This window comes from Liolophura sinensis, chromosome 3 (genome assembly GCF_032854445.1).
Source record: "Liolophura sinensis isolate JHLJ2023 chromosome 3, CUHK_Ljap_v2, whole genome shotgun sequence".
Classification (NCBI taxonomy): Eukaryota; Metazoa; Mollusca; class Polyplacophora; order Chitonida; family Chitonidae; genus Liolophura; species Liolophura sinensis.
In genome coordinates, this window is record NC_088297.1 from 22,917,421 (window position 1) to 22,936,531 (window position 19,111).

At 40.8% G+C, this 19,111-nt stretch overlaps 1 protein-coding gene across 1 annotated transcript; it reads right to left on the reverse strand.

Annotated features, from left to right (window-relative positions):
- Positions 1-9: 9 nt before the first annotated feature.
- Positions 10-13,568, reverse strand: LOC135464234 (neurofascin-like). Its single transcript, XM_064741738.1, has 8 exons — positions 13,464-13,568; positions 10,730-10,915; positions 8,889-9,032; positions 7,769-7,912; positions 5,986-6,324; positions 4,710-4,829; positions 2,795-2,873; positions 10-1,201 (listed from the first exon to the last, which is right to left on the reverse strand). Exons 2-8 carry the CDS (start codon positions 10,794-10,796, stop codon positions 1,006-1,008), a joined length of 1,089 nt encoding a protein of 362 aa, XP_064597808.1. The 5' UTR covers positions 10,797-10,915; positions 13,464-13,568; the 3' UTR covers positions 10-1,005.
- Positions 13,569-19,111: the final 5,543 nt, after the last annotated feature.

The window sequence follows — 19,111 nt, forward strand, 5'->3', positions numbered from 1 at the left end:
AGACACCGCTTGAAAACTACAACGTTTTTATAACTTTATTGTTAAAACGCGTTTTAGGGTTGTCGAATGAAGATGACCCATTTTAAACATATAAGAGCATAGATGGTAAGTCCACCAATATTCGTGTATGTATATTGATTTATTTAATTAATGTTTAATTCCTTAGACAAGAACTGTTCTTATACGATAGCCGGAAGTAAACCACCAGATTTTGGTGAGGGAACCGGCAGATTTTCTTTTCACAAAAGGTGGCGCTAGTGTGACCTAGGACTTGCACGTCACATGTCTTTCGTTGCGCGACACAAGACATGTTGAGTACTGCGGTTTCATCTTCGATGTACATGTATTTGGTTTACCCACTGTGACGTCATCGCGCTGTTGACGCTCTTGACGTGGAAAGTCCAGCGTCACTGAAATGACGCAAAACGCCCCACTTCGGACATCTGCCGCTATCTCATTCTTCTTACTTAAATATAATAAAAGACTTCCAGCACAGAGAGTAAACCCTGAACAGCGACAACAGTGTGATAATTGGCAACTGGTCACACGTAACGGGTATAATACAGCCTCTTAATTGTCAGTTTACCTCAGTTAGATATTATTCTAACTTTTAATGTAAATGCTTAAACAGAAAATTACACACCTCCTAGCAGAAAACCACTGCCTGTCGTTTTTCGCAGGATACTGTCACCCACAAGTATCCTGTCATTTACGGAGTTTTCAAGTAAAATGACGGCAAAAAAAAAATGACATAAAGCAAGGATAGTTAACAGTTTTGTGTGGAAGTGTCACGAGAGAAACAAATGGCTGAACAAATGTTCAGTATCACATCAGTGTGTGCGGGCATATGCGGTTTTCTCTCAATTTACGATAATGGCTGGATAGTCCAGCTATATATTACTTCAAATGCAAACGAAAAAGGGAAATAAAACTAAAAAAAAAAAACTGGGAACAAGACGCTCCCCATTCTTCCAGAGACGTACTGAGTAATTTCAAGGACAGGAGTTACGCTGTCGATTGGTTCATATCGCGCCCTTTTTGCCCGCCATATTTGACGAAGAAAGAACCGTCGTCGTTGAACGTGACTGAGTCGGGTTCCCCGTAGTCATCCAGGCTGTCAGTGTCGCCACCTAGTGGTGAATCTTCAGCAAGAGACATATGTTCCGGGTTTCCGTAAAGCCTCTTCTCGTCAGGGGCATCACTGAAGAAGAAATTTTAAACGAGTCTCAATTATCAAAAAAGAAAGATCCAAACAAATGCCGTAATAATGCCTTTTGAAAGAATCGCCCTCAAGCATATGAATTATTTGTTTGCCAACATTTAGCCAAGACATTCTGGATGAAATCAGCATGAATGACAGATATTTGAGCAGATTAACTGTCTTAAATGACTCAGTTGTTCTAAATAGTTCAGCTACACAGGTGTGACTCAGCTGCTCTAACAGGTGTACTTACACCCTGAGAAAGATTGACTCAGCTCTTTCAACTAGTGTATCTACATCCTGGACAGGCCTGACCCAGCTGCTCTAACTGGTGTACTTACACCCTGGCCAAGGATGACTCTTTCAACTAGTGTACACCCTGGACAGGTCTGACTCGGCTGCTTTAACTAATGTACTTACACCCTGGGCAGGGTTGACTCAGCTGTTCTAACTAGTTTACTTACACAGTTTTGACCAAGCTGTTCTAACTAGTTTACTTCACAGGTAAGACTCAGCTGCTCTAACTGGTGTACTTACACCCTGGGCAAGGCAGACTTTTTCCACTAGTGTACACCCTGGACAGGTCTGACAGTTGCTCTATACTTACACCCTGAGCAAGGTTGACTCTTTCATCTAGTGTACACTCTGGACAGGTCTGACAGCTGCTCTATACGTACACCCTGAGCAAGGTTGACTCTTTCATCTAGTGTACACCCTGGACAGGTCTGACAGCTCCTCTATACTTACACCCTGAGCAAGGTTGACTCTTTCAACAAGTGTACACCCTGGACAGGTCTGACTCAGCTGCTCTATACTTACACCCTGAGCAAGGTTGACTCTTTCAACTAGTGTACACCCTGGACAGGCCTGACCCAGCTGCTCTAACTGTTGTCCTTACACCCTGGGCAAGGATGACTCTTTCAGCTAGTGTACACCCTGGACACCCTATACCCAGGTAAGATTCAGCTGCTCTAACTAGTGTACAGGCAAGGTTGACCCAGCTGCTCTAAGTAGTGTACTTACACCCTGGGCAGGGTTGACTCAGCTGCACTAACTAGTTTACCTACACAGTTCTTACCCAGCTGTTCTAACTAGTTTACCTACATAGGTCTGACTCAGTTCTAACTAGATAATTTACACCTTGGACATGCATGACTCAACAGCTCTAACCAGTGTACCTCCACCCTGGACAGGTTACTGAGCTGTTCTAACTAGTGTACTTACACGCTAGGAAGGTCTGGGTTTTTTTTTTGTTTTTTGGGGTTTTTTATTCCATAGGTGGTTTACGCTTTGCTCAACAATATTTCACTTATACAACAACGGTCAGCATCATGGTGGGAGGAAGTCGGACAGAGCACGGGGGAAACTCAAGGCTAACCGCAGGTTGCTGTCAGACATTCCCACGTACAGCCAGAGGCGAAGCCAGCATGAGCTGGACTTGGTACTCACAACAACGGCATTTGGAGAGAAGCTCCTGGGTCATTTCGCCGCACTGGCACGCTAATCATCTCGGCCATGGAGTCCCCTGCAGTACCTACACACTGAGCCCGTGTGCCCACACCCTACACACATCTATCTGAAAAGTGTACTTACGCCCTGGATAGGTCCTGGAAGCCACTGTTGGCTAGCTCTTTCTCGGGATCATGACCCATCTGGCGTTCCTTCGTATCCACTAAATTACAACAAAACACAATTTTGAGACAAATTGGCTAAAATTTCCTAAGAACTTCTGAACTGTTTGCTTTGTTAAATTATTAACCATTAGAATCTCTGTTTTAATGCAAATTGTGCAAATACGCTTAAACCGCTATGACAAAATCAAATGGTAGTGCTTAAACGCGAACCTAAAACCGGAAATAATAAAATAATTATAAATAAATAATTATTACCGTGTGGGACATTTTTAATAATGATTACCGTGTTGATTCATTTATTTATTTATTTGATTGCTGTTTTACGCCCTACTCAACAATATTTCACTTATACGATGGCGACCAGCATTATGGTGGGTGGAAACCCACGACCATCCACAGGTTCCTAGCAGACCTTCCCACGTACGGGTTACCGTGTTGAATATTTACTAATTATTATAGTGTGGGACATTTAATAATGTTTATCGTGTTGATTCATTTATTTATTTATTTGATTGTTGTTTTACGCTGTACTCAACAATATTTCACTTATACGATGGCGACCAGCATTATAGTGGGTGGAAACCCACGACCATCCACAGGTTCCTGGCCTTCCCACGTACGGATTACCGTGTTGAACATTTACTAATTATTATCGTGTGGGACATTTAATAATGATTATCGTGAGGGACATTTACTAAAGATTACCGAGTGATACATTGGTATTACTAAAGATTACCATCTGGAACCTTTGTATATTCGCTATCATCAGCACACTCTACTGTAGGTGACCATCTAGAGCTTTTTCTATTGCTTACCATATGGAACCTTTAGAACTGGTTACAATCTGAAACCTTTACTAATGGTTACCAGCTGGGATTATTATAGCAACCATCATTTGGTATTCCTTTGCTTTACCTTTACTATTCTTTAACATCTGGAACCTTTACTAGTGGTCACAATCTGGAGCCTTTATTTTTCTGATTACCATCTGGAACCTTTACTATTTGTTATAATCTGAAACCTTTAATCGTAGCCACCATTTGGAACCTTTACTATCTGTTACCATCTGGTACATTTACTAGTCGTTACCATCTCAAACCTTTATTAGTGACCACCATCTGGAATACTTACTATTGCTATTATCAGAACCCTTTACTATTTCTTATCATCTGGAATCTTTACTAGTGGTCACCTTCTAAAACCTACCACTGGTTACCATCTGGAACTTTTTCTATTTGTTATCATCTGGAAACTTTACTAATGGTCACCATCAGAAACCTTTTACTATTGGTTACCATCTGGAACTTTTTCTATTTGTTATCATCTGGAAACTTTACTAATGGTCACCATCAGAAACCTTTTACTATTGGTTACCATCTGGAACTTTTTCTATTGGTTATCATCTGGAACCTTTACTAGTGATCACCATCTGGAACCATTACTATTTGTTATCTGAAACCCTTACTAGTGGTCAGCATCTGAAACCTACTACTAGTTACCATCTGGAAATTTTTCTTTCTATATCATCTGGAAATTGTACTACTGGTCATCATCTGAAAACTTTACTGTTGGTTATCATCTTGAACTTTTTCTATTGGTTATCATCTGGAACCTTTACTAGTGGTTACCATCTGCGACGGTTACCATCTGGAATCATTATAGCAACCATCATTTGGTGCTCCCTTACTTTACCTTTATTAGTGGTTACCATCTGGAATTATTACCATATGCAATCATTATAGTAACCATCATTTGCTGCTCATTTAGTCAAAGACAAGTGTAATGTCCAATTTACACTTGGTTCAGAGTAATTTAACATTTCAGTGGCGCATGTAACCTGTTTTAGGGTAGATTCTGTCCACTCAGTAACTTACCCGGGTAGGTTTCGCCACGGTTCCGGTAGAGCAAGCAGCAGATGAAGATAATGAGGAGGATAAGCACGATAACAACAAAGATGATACCGATCCACCACAGCTCCATGGGCCGTTTTGTGTCTGTGGAACAGAACACATCACATGTTAGAGCCGAAACCTTCTGACTGATGTGTGTTTAGGTCTCCTTACATTCATTTATTTGATCGTTGCTTAGCAAAACATTTTTCATGTATACCAATGCTGTCGGTTTTTATGGGTGGAAAAAACACGGAGTGCTCGGCGTAACCTGTTCACATTTGGCAAGTTACAACAAACTTTCCCACACCATTATGTTGGTCCAAGTCGAATAAGTGAAATATTCATGGGTTTTGTGTAAAACAACGATCAAATAAATAAAAAAATAAACTTTTCTACTTGTGATCCACAGATATACAGATCATATATGTTAGTGGAAGACAAGATTTATTTATTTCATTGGTATTTTACGTCTTACTCAAGAATATTTCCCTCGTACGACAGTGGCCATCATTAAGGTGGGAGGAAACAAGTTCACAGGTAGACTACTTTAGAGCACAATAATTGGTTTTTTTTCATTCTGCTGACATGTTCTTCACGATAGTCAGTAATTTGCAAATTTATACAACAGTTAGTTTTATCAGTGAGAGGGCAAAACATCCAGGACATTGGTTTGCATGTGAAATGGTTGAACAGCCTGAGACACGAAACAAAGCATTTACCCTTAAAAATTGTCAAAATAAGTGCAATTTAGAGGTAATGAAATATTTCTTTGGGTGTTAAAACTGTCATTTTTCCGGCGGAATATAAGCCACAGGTGTGTTAATTCTTCCGCTTGCCATAACAGATGCTTACATTCGATATTAAACCAATCGTACCTATATTTCACTTATGTAATACCAGTGTGGTTCATGGTATGAAGGAAAAGTCTTGTTATCTTGGCAGGCACCTGGCAAACCATCAAACCATTGATATTTATGTATTAATTTCTATCGGGGTATTAACCCATTGTGGACAATGTTTACATGAAATTTCTTCAATTCTTCAAGTGGCCGTGCAGCGTGGAATATAATTTCCGTTAAGAATTCTTGAAGTATGTTTAAATTCTTTAAGCCTTCCTCACTGTGGAATGAATGGGTCGAATACAAAATTCTCCATTTACACTTCTTCAAGAATGCTTAAGCCTTCATCTCTATGGGATAAAACCCCAAAGTATATACATGAACCGTTAACATTAAACATTACCATTCCTCCCACTCACCAGGCTTAATTAATGGTTCGGAGGCAATCTGCATATAGATGACCACGTCACCCTCGCCTTTCTCCAGCCCAATCGACACCAGACAGCTGTAATTGCCCAGGATATCCAGGAAGGCCTGATCTCGATCAAACCCCGTCGCGTTGACGATCAGGGTGTTCGACACATCCACGTGAACAGCATCAGCGGTGTTTTTACTGACCGCCTGACCATCCTTGTACCACCTGTAGGTGAGACGCCTGTTATAGAGAGGGTCGGCCTCCGCTCTTATAGGCAACTCCAGCAGACTGCCAGGGTCAACAAGATATCTTCGCTCGGGCCTCTCAACAAGGGTGGTTTCATCTGAAATTGAAAGAACACAACCGGTACATGTATCGCCTCCACCACAGGAACTTACATTTTTTGCGGACGTTTAACTGTCTGTTTGTCTGTTCGTCTGTCTGTCCGTCTGTTTGTCTGTCAATCCTTCGGTCGGTATACCTGTCTGTATGTTTGTTTGTCCATCTGTCTGGATCCGGATTCACGGATAAAAGTTATACAATGTAGTAAACCCCATCGTCTTATCATTAAACTATCCTTCATCCAAGGCTTTTTTTTTCTTTGTTAATAATAAAATGTAAATATCATTAAACATTTGTCCCTGCCGATTAGTACCTAATTATGTTTTGATGGTCACATAGGGAATCATTCACATAGATTAGTACCTAATTATGTCTTAGTTGATGGTCAGACCACAGGATCATTCGCATAGAGTAGTTAGTATTTAAGTTTTTTAGTGTAGTCCAGAGACGTCACCTACTTTCAGGCAGATCTATCGTTATACCGGCTCACTATAAAGATTAAATGTCTTCTTTGCATTCTTTCTCTTTCACTGAGAAGGCACTTCAGGTCTGGCTTTATTGAAGGTCATGTGAATTGTCTGTTTTTGGTAAGTCTCGCCTGTACACAAGAACTCAAGAATATTTCACTTATACGACGGTGGCCATCATTACGCTGGGAGTAAACCGGACAGGGAACGGGGGAAATCCATGAAAACCCGCATGTTACTGGCAAAGCTTCCCACTTATAACCGGAGAGGAAACCAGCATGAGCTGGACTTGACATTCAACATGTTATTTATTTGATTACTCAAGAAAATTGCACTTATACAACAGCGGCCAGCTTGATGGTTGGAGGAAACCGGGCAGAGCCCGGGGAAACCCATGTTGCAAGGCTTTCCTACTTACGGCCGGCCAGAACATTCAACATGTTAACCATCACACGTAAAATTATACGACTAAATACGACCACAACATAAAATGTACACTTTTCCTCATATTGTTATCCTTTTCTGCTGGACATATTTCATACAATTCTTATGGCCTAGGGCTGAACCCATCTTTTCCTGTACATTTTTTATGTCCTAAGCGTAAAACATCCGCCAGCTGATTGTCAATGCTGTTAGACACGCTAATGTCTTACATATAACTTTACGGAGAGCACCCGCCAGTTGATAGCCAGTTCTGTTAGACACGTTATTGTCTTACCTATGATGTTAAGGAGAACATCCGCCAGCTGATTGTCAATGCTGTTAGACACGCTAATGTCTTACATATAACCTTACGGAGAGCATCCGCCAGCTAATAACCAATGCTGATAGACACGTTAGTGTCTTACCAAAGACGGAAAGGAAAGCAACCGCCAACAGACAGCCAATGCTGTTAGACAGGTTAATGTCTTACGTATGACGTTATGGAAAGCATCCGTCAGCTGACAGTCAATGCTGTTAGACAAGTTAATGTCTTACCTATGACGTTCAGGAAAGCATCCGCCAACTGATAGCCCATGCTGTTAGAAACGTTACACTGAATATTCATGAGATCTTCAGGTTTACGGACGTTGGTGACACTAAGCGTTGTTCCAGACACAGTTATTTTGTCCGTATGTCCAGCTGAAAGTGAAAAGAGCGAAGACATTAAACACAATACTGAAACTGTTTACGACATAAATTTGAGGTTGTTTCATGAAACAAGTGGTCTTTCAATAGTGACGTCATTACGGAGAGCCTATTTTATAGTCTAATCTGAGTAAATCAACATCTTCATGAAGTCGTCTTTGAATGCGCATCTCCATGTGTTTAATCAAATAAGTTGCCTTGAGATGCCAGAGGGTCACGCGTGACAGACTTATAAGCGCAACAAACTACATGTGGTGTCACATGAAGTTCAGCGGAGACGAATTGTCCTCACCTCATATTACAGTGCACCACCAGCTTAAAAAGAAAGTTAGGGATGTTTGTTATCATGTTTTGAAAAGTTCATCGGTTACATGTGCTTGCCATCAGTAGGCGGTTTATTCCAGGGAGGTCGACGACCTAAAAATGAACTAATCTTGAGAATGGCGTTAAACATCATCTTGTCACTTAATTATATTCACTCGCCATAGAACTTTCATTTTTATTAAAAAAAAAAATAAAAAAACCATTTTAAGATGACACTTTGAGAGTTCTCTCTATAGATTCCCTGTGCAAGGTCAGTGAATATGACAAGTTGTAAAGGAGAGCTAGGCGTACAGTCCATTGTAAAATAGGATGCACCGGTTAGAACAAATAGTTCACATGACTGCCCTGTCTCCCAGTATAAGGGGATCAGCTGAAAAGGTACGGCATATATTAAACAACTTCAAATGTCGGTCCTACGATTTTGCTTATGCTTGGTCAAATCCAGACTTGTCCTGTAAATTGAATGTTCTATATTTTCTATAATCGGTAAGTTTTCATTCCATACATCATGCTATAGAATTGTTTTGTTTTCTTGTGTTTCTTTTGTTAATTTTTTGTTTGTTGTTTGCTTGCTTAGAGATACATGTACATGTATGTCGATGTGACTCACTATGCGCGTGGCTCACAAATGGACTGCACCACTTACTGTTTATAGGTTTGCCATTCCGGAACCATTCTACTAGTACATTGTCTACCTCTCCTACAGCCGACCTCGCCACACACTTGAACTCGGCAGACTTCCCGGTCGTCACGATCACAGATTTCAGCTTCTCCACCCAAATAGGCTGCGCTAGAAGAAGGCGAAAAATTAAAACAAATCTGTTGTTACCCCCATTGGACAAAGAGAGAAACAGAACCAGTAAGCTAGTAACTAGAACTTTTTTTCGAAAACGTAGTAAACTAAACTTGTGTGTCAGGCTGTACCACATGTAGCTGTTCCGTTCACCACCCTCGTTCACACAGGAAAGTTAAATCAATGTAACATTGATGGAATCGCCAAAAGTGTAAGCAATTTGTGAACAGAAACAAATCTAAATGAGGTCCATAAGAATAATTCACAATCACAAAAATGAGATCGATGAGACGATTTCACATTCAGAGATGGATAAAAACATTTCACATCCACAGAGATGAAATCGATGAGAACATTTCACATCCACAGAGATGACATCGATGAGAACATTTCACATCCACAGAGATGAAATCGATGAGAACATTTCACATCCACAGAGATGACATCGATCAGAAGATTTCACATCCACAGAGATGACATCGATGAGAACATTTCACATCCACAGAGATGATATCGATGAGAACATTTCACATCCACAGAGATGAAATTGATGAGAACATTTCACATCCACAGAGATGAAATTGATGAGAACATTTCACATCGACAGAAATGCGATCAGTGAGAACATTTCACATCCCCAGAGATGAAATCGATTAGAAAATATCGCATCCTCAGAGATCACACCTAATGAATGAATGAATGAAGGCTTGGGGATTAACGTCGTACTTAGCAATTTTTCAGTCATATAACGACGAGGAGTATGACGTTAGGTGTGTGTATATATATAGTGTTTTTGTGACATGGCAAGTCCATGTCACCAAAGCGCTGCCGCCACTAAAGTATCATACCGAAGACACCAGATATGACCACCAGATGCCCAACCCAGTCACATTATACTGACACTGGGCCAGTCAGCTCTGTTTCCTTGCTCTAATCTCTAAGTGCTGAGCGCCAAGTGAGGCAGCAACAAGTACCATTTTTGATATTTCTTTGATATCACCCAACCCGAGTTTGATCCCGGGCCTCCCGATTGAGATGGCATCGATGAGAACATTTCACATCCACAGAGATGACATCGATGAGAACATTTTACATTTACAGAGATCATATCAGAAAATTTCACATCCATATAGAAGAGATCGATAGGAACATTTCACACCCACAGAGATCACATGGATCAGACCATTTCACACCCACAGATATGAAATCGATGAGAACATTTCACACCCACAGAGATGACATCGATCAGAAGATTTCACATCCACAGAGATGACATCGATGAGAACATTTCACATCCACAGAGATGACATCGATGAGAACATTTCACATCCACAGAGATGACATCGATCAGAAGATTTCACATCCACAGAGATGACATCGATGAGAACATTTCACATCCACAGAGATGACATCGATGAGAACATTTCACATCCACAGAGATGACATCGATGGAACATTTATATCCACAGAGATGACATCGATTAGAACATTTCGCAACCAGAAAGGTTATCTAATCAACATTAGTTTTTGACATAGTCTTTTATAATTTCCATCTACCAACCACTAAGTAGCTTTAGGAACCTTGATTTGTCATACAATGAGGTCTTTTATGTGCACAACATTGTTTTGATCACTTACATTTCAAATTCAAAGGGATCGTTTGATCAATTACCAAAGTTATATTGATCACTTACATTTCACATTCACAAAGATGTTCTGAGCGGACTTCTGGCTTCCATGTACAGCTGTACAGATGTACATTCCTTCATCCGCCTCCGTCACGTTTGAGATCTCCAATGTGTACTTGTCGTCATTGATAATGTGACGCCCCACAGGCAGTGACCCAACAGTTCTTGTCCATTTCTATCTTTGGTAATGGGCTGAAAGCAAGATGCTGTTAAACTAACTGTGAATAACTCCGTTTGCCATTAGCAGGCGAAAAAATGAATTGTTAAACTTAACAGAGATAGATTCTAAATTGACATGCAAAAAAAAAAAATACAGTGGAACAAATCAATAGAACTTGTAACGAGGAGGATTAATATACAACCGTATTCACCGCCTAACTGTAGTTTTATGCAAATTTCCAGATTCGAATATGAAAACGTATTTAAATTGTTAGCATCCCTGGCCGCCTGTGGGTAATTTTGTCAGCAACGGACATGTGAAAAGTTTTAAACAACTAACAAAAGTTGAAACAACAACAAGCGCTGTCGAATTCTGTGATTTGGCTTCCTTTAATGAATGGCGTAATTTATATCTGTATTTAACTATTTTGATGTTGTTTTATACCAAACTCAGCTGTATACCTTGGCATGGCTTGTCTTAGACACTTTCTGCTTCATTAATATCAGAGAAATGTGGAGTACTTGACACGGAAGGAAACCAGCCATGGCGCTTCGTTAGTAAGCCCAGTTGATGGCAAGTGTATTAGCTAATACTGGTATTTTACATTTAAATTTTAGAGGAACTCTGCAGCCAGTGCATTTCTCCAAAGTCAAAGTAAATGAGCAGCAGTTTTAGTTCGTATTTAATATAATGTTACACAATTTGTTTTAAGCTAAGTACAATATATCTAAGTACTTCTAAGGCAAGAAGTCTTAAAACAGTTTTGAGCAAACCCGGCCATGATACACCTCCTCATTCGCATATATCAGGCAAATATGTATTGTGTGAAACGGAAGGAATTCAAGATGGCACCTCATTAAGCCTCTGATACACCTCCTGATTCGCTTATATCGGGCAAATATGTAGTGTGTGAAACAAAAGGAAACCAGCCATGGCACCTCCCTAAGTCTGTAATAGACCTCCTGATTCGCTTATATCGGGAAATGTGTGATGCGTGAAACGAAAGGAAACCAGCTATGGCACCTCGTTTAGCCTCTGATACACCTCCTTATTCGCTTATATCGGGCAAACGTGTGGTGTGTGAAACCAGTAATGGCACTTCGTTAAGGCTCTAATAGATCTCTTCATTCGCTTATATCGGGAAATGTGTGGTGTGTGAAACGGAGGAAAACCAGCCATGGCACCTGGTCAAGCCTCTGACACACCTCCTGGTTCGCTTGTATCGGGCAAATGTGTGGTTTGAGAAACCATCCATGGCACCTCGTTAAGCCTCTGATACACCTCCTGTTTCGCTTGTATCGGGCAAATGTGTGGTGTGTAAATCCAGCCATGGCGCCTCCTTAAGTCTGTGATAGACCTCCTCATTTGCTTGTATCGGGCAAATGTGTGGTGTGAGAAACCATCCATGGCGCCTCGTTAAGCCTCCGATACACCTCCTGTTTCGCTTGTATCGGGCAAATGTGTGGTGTGTAAATCCAGCCATGGCACCTCCTTAAGTCTGTGATAGACCTCCTCATTCGCTTATATCGGGCAAATGTGTGGTGTGTGAAACGGAAGGAAACCATCCATGGCACCCCGTTAAGTCTCTGATAAACCTCCTGATTTGCTTATAGTGGGCAAATGTGTGGTCTGTGAAACGGAAGGAATCAGCCATGGCACCTGGTTAAGCCTCTGATAGACGCCCTGGTTCGCTTATATCGGGCAAGTGTGTGGTTTGAGAAACCAGCCATGGCACCTCGTTTAGTCTCTGATAGACCTCCTGATTCGCTTATATCAGGCAAATGTGTGAAACCATCACACATCAAGCAAGGCACCTGGTTAAGCCTCTGATAGACCTCCTGATTATCTTGAATTAGGAAAAATGTGCGGTAAGTGAAACCGAAAGAAACCATGCTTCACACCTCCTTAGTTAGGACTCTGATGCATCTCCTAATTCACTTATGTCTAAGAAATGTTTTTTAATGGAAAGTGGAGTAAAGCGAACCCGGACCCCCGCCAGGCAATTGACATAACTCCTGGCGCAAGCCTAAGTTTATTACTATTATTTTGAGTGAGTGAGTACTTGGAGTTTAACGTCGTACTTAACAATTTTCCAGTCATATAACGACGAAGGAATACTTGCAGCGCTTGTAATGTGCCTCCTTGTTGCAATACGGATTTTCACTGCTGTTTTATGTAGTGCTGCTTCACTGAGACGCCCTCCTGAAGGCAGGTAAGCCGCACCGCCCGAGCCATCATACTGATACAGGTCAACCAGTGGTTGCACCATTCCCTTCATGCTGAACGCCAAGCAAGGAAGTCACAACTTCTTCTTTTAAGCTCCTAGGTGTGACTCGACCCAGGATTGACCCTGGACCTACCGCTACCGAAGCAGACGCTCTACCTATCGGGATGGGGGGGGGGGGGGGGGGGGGGCGGTCCGATCTTTAGATGATTCGAACATACAAACGGACAGGTCATTTCAAGATGCAATGACCTGAATTTGAACATGCGTGACCGCGTGGCCAGTGTTGGTCAAAAAAGGACACCTGAATGGTTTAAAACCCCGGAATTGCCTGATACATTCAAAATACAACTTACTAGCCATCAGGTATACATTGCAGGGTGAGTGTTTTCCCGAGTAAAGCGACAGAGCTCTCCTTGTCTGTAAACCATACCACAGCTGGGTTCCTCGGGACGGGTGCGACTACAACAAACACATAAAACCGTGAATTTGACAGACTGCTTTCTTTTGAAGGCGTGGGAATAAGTTCTTGCTTGATTGTTTTGAAAGTCAGTTTCCTTAACACTTTTCATTAAGATGTTCACGTGACATGATTTAAATGGCCTTGCGATTCTCTGTTGACAAACTGGAACCTTAGGTTATATGACCGGGCAGAAACTGACCGCGACCATTCAAACAAGCGTTCAGGAATTGCCACATCGGAAATATTTCAGCCATATCGTGGCGACAGAAGAATGGTTTTTCGATCTATTTAACATTTAAAATCCTACCACTTTAAGCCTCCAGAAACCATACCTGGGTTAACTTTGAATTTGGTGGGGCTACCGTAGACTCTAAGGTGAAGAACGTCATTGTAGAGAGAGCAGTTGTACGTCTTGTCCTCAGCAAGTTCATCGCCCAGTTCCACATTGATGAAATGTAAATCTCCTATAATGGCAACATCACAATTCAGTCTGCATTACTGTTTTAATAAGTTGTTTTTCCTTATGGATGATGCAAAGAAAGAGGTATTTACATGTTTGTAAACAATATTTTATCTATAATACCAAATTTTGGGTTCAATATCATCCTAGGTACAGGAAATTTTTGTCATTCCTTTGTTTCCAGTATGCTCAAGGAGTTGATGTCACTATCCTGGTGAACAGTTGGGCAGACTAGCTTGACTAGCTTTTAGTGAAACTCTCACATGGTCATAAAAATCTTGGGTAAAAAGAAAACTTGTCCTCGAGTAACCTGTATGCGGTTGTCTGACTGAGAGAACATCTTATCCCCCATCAGAGAAAGCACTCTGCTTTTCATTGGACAACAAGGGTCACGTGTATGTTCGCGAATTATGCAGACGACGTCAAGTGTGTCTGCTGAGTACCTTATCTCTTTTTGTAGGTTTGTGAATACAATGGTCACATATCTGAAGCGATTCACTTATACATCGGTCTTCTGCACTGAATTGATGGGACTTTGTGTGGTAAAATTCATTACATGGTCACTCAGTAACCATCTAACTAATAATATCAATCTGTTGATAGTTGCCTACAAATTGTTTTATGATGATTTTTGATTTTGATAGCTTATACGAAGAGACGTGAGTACATGTAGATGACAGGTGTAGATCTACTGAGACGATCTAGTCAAGGAGGGACAAATATATATATATATATATATATATATATCTATATATATATATATATATATATATATATATATATATATATATATATATATATATATATATTATATATATATGGCGCGTACATTGCCAGATGTGAATATATACAGATATGGTAGACAGACTAGAAAGACAGAGAAGATACTGACCAACTTGGTCAATGACGACTCGATCTCCACTGGTGATAACATCTGACTTGCCAATGTACCAGTCGTAAATAGCAGTGGGCACGCTCATTGGTTGATCACGACAGGTCAAGGTCACGTGAGAACCCACATCATACGTCCCAATGTTAGCAACCGGAAGTGTTTTATAGCCGAGTAACTCTGCAAAGACGAGAAGAAAATATGGCTAAATTACTGAAAAAGAATGAACATCATTAGCAAAAACATAAGCATTATTAAAGTCTTTGGTATGACCCGACAAGAGTTTACTCCCACGTCTCCCTACATCGAAGATTCCACTTACGAGATTTTCGCATTTCCACGACAGTAGACACGGATGTCCCGTGAGAGTTGTTAGCGAAGCACTGATAGAACCCCTCGTCGTTGAGGGTGGGCTTCAACAGCTGTAGCCTCCCGTCACTGACTTCTACAGTACCGGGCTGTTCAATGATCTTCACACCATTCCGACGCCACTCATATCTGGAGCACAAACATGCATGAGATTGGTATACATAGTTTTAAACACCTACGCCAACTTAAACCGGTAATTTTATTTTAGAGATTTGTGACCATATTCTTTACAGCGGACGTGTCGTTCTCAACGTTCGCTTTACATCATTGCCACCACTAGCAAATTTTGTGCAGAAATCTTGATCAACGCTGAGTTGACAGGGTCACGGTGACGAGACAGCAAGTGATCACATCAGACAACACAAGGACTTTCGTCATTTCTTTCTGATCATACTTGATACAAATGCATTCTCTTTATCTAAAGTATTTATACCACTTCTACGTGTACCACCTGTACGTGTACCACAGGTACATGTAACATCTGTACACGTACGTGGGAAGATCTGCAACATTCTTCCCGGCTCTGCCCGGTTTCCTCCTACCATATTTCATAGATGTGAAATATTCTTGAGTACAGCATAAAACACCAATCAAAAAAAAATAAATAAATTAGATTCATCCAGGACGATTATACTATTTTTTCACCACTGAATATTCATGGCCAGTATAACATATCCATTCAAAAATGCTCTTAAAAAGCAACATTTTAATTACATACTTGGGGTCTAGATAATGCGATAATATAGCCACACGAAGAATATTTCAGCCCAAATTATTCAGTTCGAACTTCCTTTTCGTGTATAATGTTGCCAGTTTGTTTTCGAATCACTTGTCACCTTGGACAAAATGACTCACTCCTTCACCACTAAGCTACATGTTGTAAGCGTAAACGGCACATTTTATGGACATAGCTAATATTCATTTCGGTTGCAGCTCAAAGCTTGCAATAACCCTCTTACCAGGAGAGTCTCTTACCAATGCGATCGCTGTGAGTCAAGATCACACTGGTTTCCTCTCCGGCCGTACGTAGGAAGGTCTGCAAGAAACCACTGGATGGTAGTTGGTTTCACACATACGGGCTCTGCGTGCATCGTTTTCTCCCACCACAGTGCTGGAGCCGTCATATAAGTGAACAATATTCTTGACAAAGCGTAAAATTCCAATCAAATAAAGTAATGCATTCAGAACTACGTCAACAGGTGTTCTTAGCATATTATTCGGTCATATTCCCAACAGAGCATGCGCCGCTCTCTATGTTGTCTGCATTAAAATTAAACTCACTCAACATCTGGAATTCCTTCAGCTCTACAATCTAACGTTTGTGGATCGGCGAAATCCCGAAAAAATCTCTTCCTTACTAATCCACTGTTAATTTTAGGAGGCTGTGCTTCTGTGAAATAAAAAGACAAGAAAGCATTTATTAGCTTTTGAAAACATTTGCTAACATTTGAAAAAAATTGTTAATATCTGAAAAATTTGTCAACAGTTGCTAACATTTGACAAAATTTGTTAATATCTGAAATCATTGTTAACATGTGAAAACATTTGTTAACATTTGAAAACATTTGTTAACATTTGAAAACATTTGTTATTATTTGTTAACGTGCCTGTATGTATAGTTGTAATCTGAAATTAAGAAATGGGTTTGTTCTTTAAAGTGATTTTACTTGCACGATGTCGGTCTGGAAGGAGGAATTTTAAGTGCCTGTTTTAAACCACGCATCTTTGGCACGTTACACTCTCCACTTTTTCACATATGTGGCCTCCACCGAAACGGTCTTTCCGTATCACCAAGGTCCCATGAGCATTCAAAGCGAAAAAATCTACAAGGCTAATTCAAAACCCCGTCCCCTCATATGTCCAATCCTTTAACCTTGGCCAGCTCCACAGATCTGGATTTAAGATCACCGTGAAGTTGTTGTCTTAATTTTATTACAAACATGTTATTTTTAATTCCAGATAACCACAAACTGTGATATGACTGTCACATGTTCTCTGATGTGGTAGAAGATACATGTTATATATGTATATTCTGTACAATGTTAAACCCCAAGCACTTACTCACTCGAATCCTTCAGACGATGTCAAAAGTGTCTGCTTGAGTAGGTTATCTCCCTTTTTGGGTTGTGAATGCAATGGTAACAGAGCTGAAGCGATTCACACATACATGTACATGGGTCTTCTGAATTGATTATTTATTTATTTGCTTGGTGTTTTACACCATACTCGTGAATAATTCACTTATACGTCGGCGGCCAGCATTTTGGTCGGAGGAACCCGGGCAGAGCCTGGGGGAAACCCACGACCATCAGCAGGTTGCTGCAGACCTTCCCACTTACGGTCAGAGAGGATGCCAGCATGAGCTGGACTTGAACTCACAGCGACTGCATTGGTGAGAGGCTACTGGGTCATTACGCTTCGCTAGCGCGCTAACCAACCCAGCCACGGAGGCCCCTGCTCTGATTAGATGGTTCTTCTGTAGGATAGGTCACAAATTAGCTTGTAGGCCTATGATTCTGACGACAAAGCATCTTTCGCCAATGAACTATAAGAGGCCTGAAACCACATCGCTAGAAGATTTAGAAGTCTCTACTTGTAAAAGCGTTCACTGATAGTCTCACATCCTCACCCAAGGAGCGCTTACGCCACCCATGGCAGATATAGTATTAGCGCTTCAGCTATATTTGTACTGGATAATATTAACATATTATTGTGATTAACTGATTAGCAATTAAAAAATACACGAAATGATCGGTTTTTATTTGTTAATATGGAGTATATGATGTGACCTAACAGATGAAAATACAAGAAAGCTGATTAACTTTCTTGTGGGGCGTAAAAATGGCTTCAAACTACCGTTTCTTTAAGCCCTCAGCGGCCCGCCTGGAAAGTACGTAGCCTGCTGTGGTGACATCAACGGTAATAGCGGTCAGAGCAACTTTGTTGAAGAAGGAGTTTGGGGGGTTTGGATGGGGGTTAGGGGAGAGATCACACTGGACTCGTGAATCCTGTATATTCATCAGTGACGTCATTTCCGAATATTTCCGATCACTGGCGGAAAATATGCATAAAAAAGATGGGTTATTAAGAAATCAATTTCAAATTTCAAAAAAAAATTACACCTTGTTGTAAGGTACACTTGGACTCAGACGTTATCTGTTCAATTTTTTGGAAAGACGAGGCACAAATTAATCCTTGGTATGTCTTTCAGCAGGAATCTTTTCAAAGCCCCATCACCAAAACCGGCGCTAATTTTGTGCGCGTTATTGGTGGTGTACTTACAGTTAATTTAATTTTCATGAAGTATTTTAAAATTACACGATGTTTAAACGAGAAAGGCGTGCATTCTTGAGGACTTGCGACGTGGTGTTCGAGATAAACATAGCAGTTGAGCTGATGATACGGAGCTGATCGTTTGGTTTTTTAAATTTTTTTAAACCCGCGACCATCCGCAGGTCTATGCAAGGCCTTCTCACGTACGGCCGGAGAGGAAGCCAGCATCAGCTGGACTTGAACTCACAGGGACCACATTGGTGAGAGGCTCCTAAGTCATTACGCTACGCTAGCGCGCTAACCAACTGAGCAACGGAGGCTCCTTGATCGTTTGAGGTACTGATTTTAAAGGCAAAGAAAATTTAGTTCGGTCTTCTTTTCTCCAAGCAAGTTATATTTTATATATTTTATTTTTTTATAAAATGCAGTAAAATTACACCAGTGCGGTATACTACGAGACACGGCCTATGTTGCTTTCTATGAGATCCATTGAGAGAGAGTTCATGCTTATAGATAGCGGCAGAGTATATTTCTTTTCCTAACAGGCTGA

What these genes read in the sequence shown, in the direction of transcription:
- LOC135464234 (XM_064741738.1), bottom strand. Translation starts at nt 10,796, where the DNA reads ATGTACATCTGTACAGCTGTACATGGAAGCCAGAAGTCCGCTCAGAAC. An exon ending in CATCTTTGTGAATGTGAAAT is followed by an intron (nt 9,033 to 10,729) that starts GTAAGTGATCAA and finishes GCCTTCTTCTAG; the next exon opens with CGCAGCCTATTTGGGTGGAG. An exon ending in CCGTGGCGAAACCTACCCGG is followed by an intron (nt 2,874 to 4,709) that starts GTAAGTTACTGA and finishes GTTGTAATTTAG; the next exon opens with TGGATACGAAGGAACGCCAG.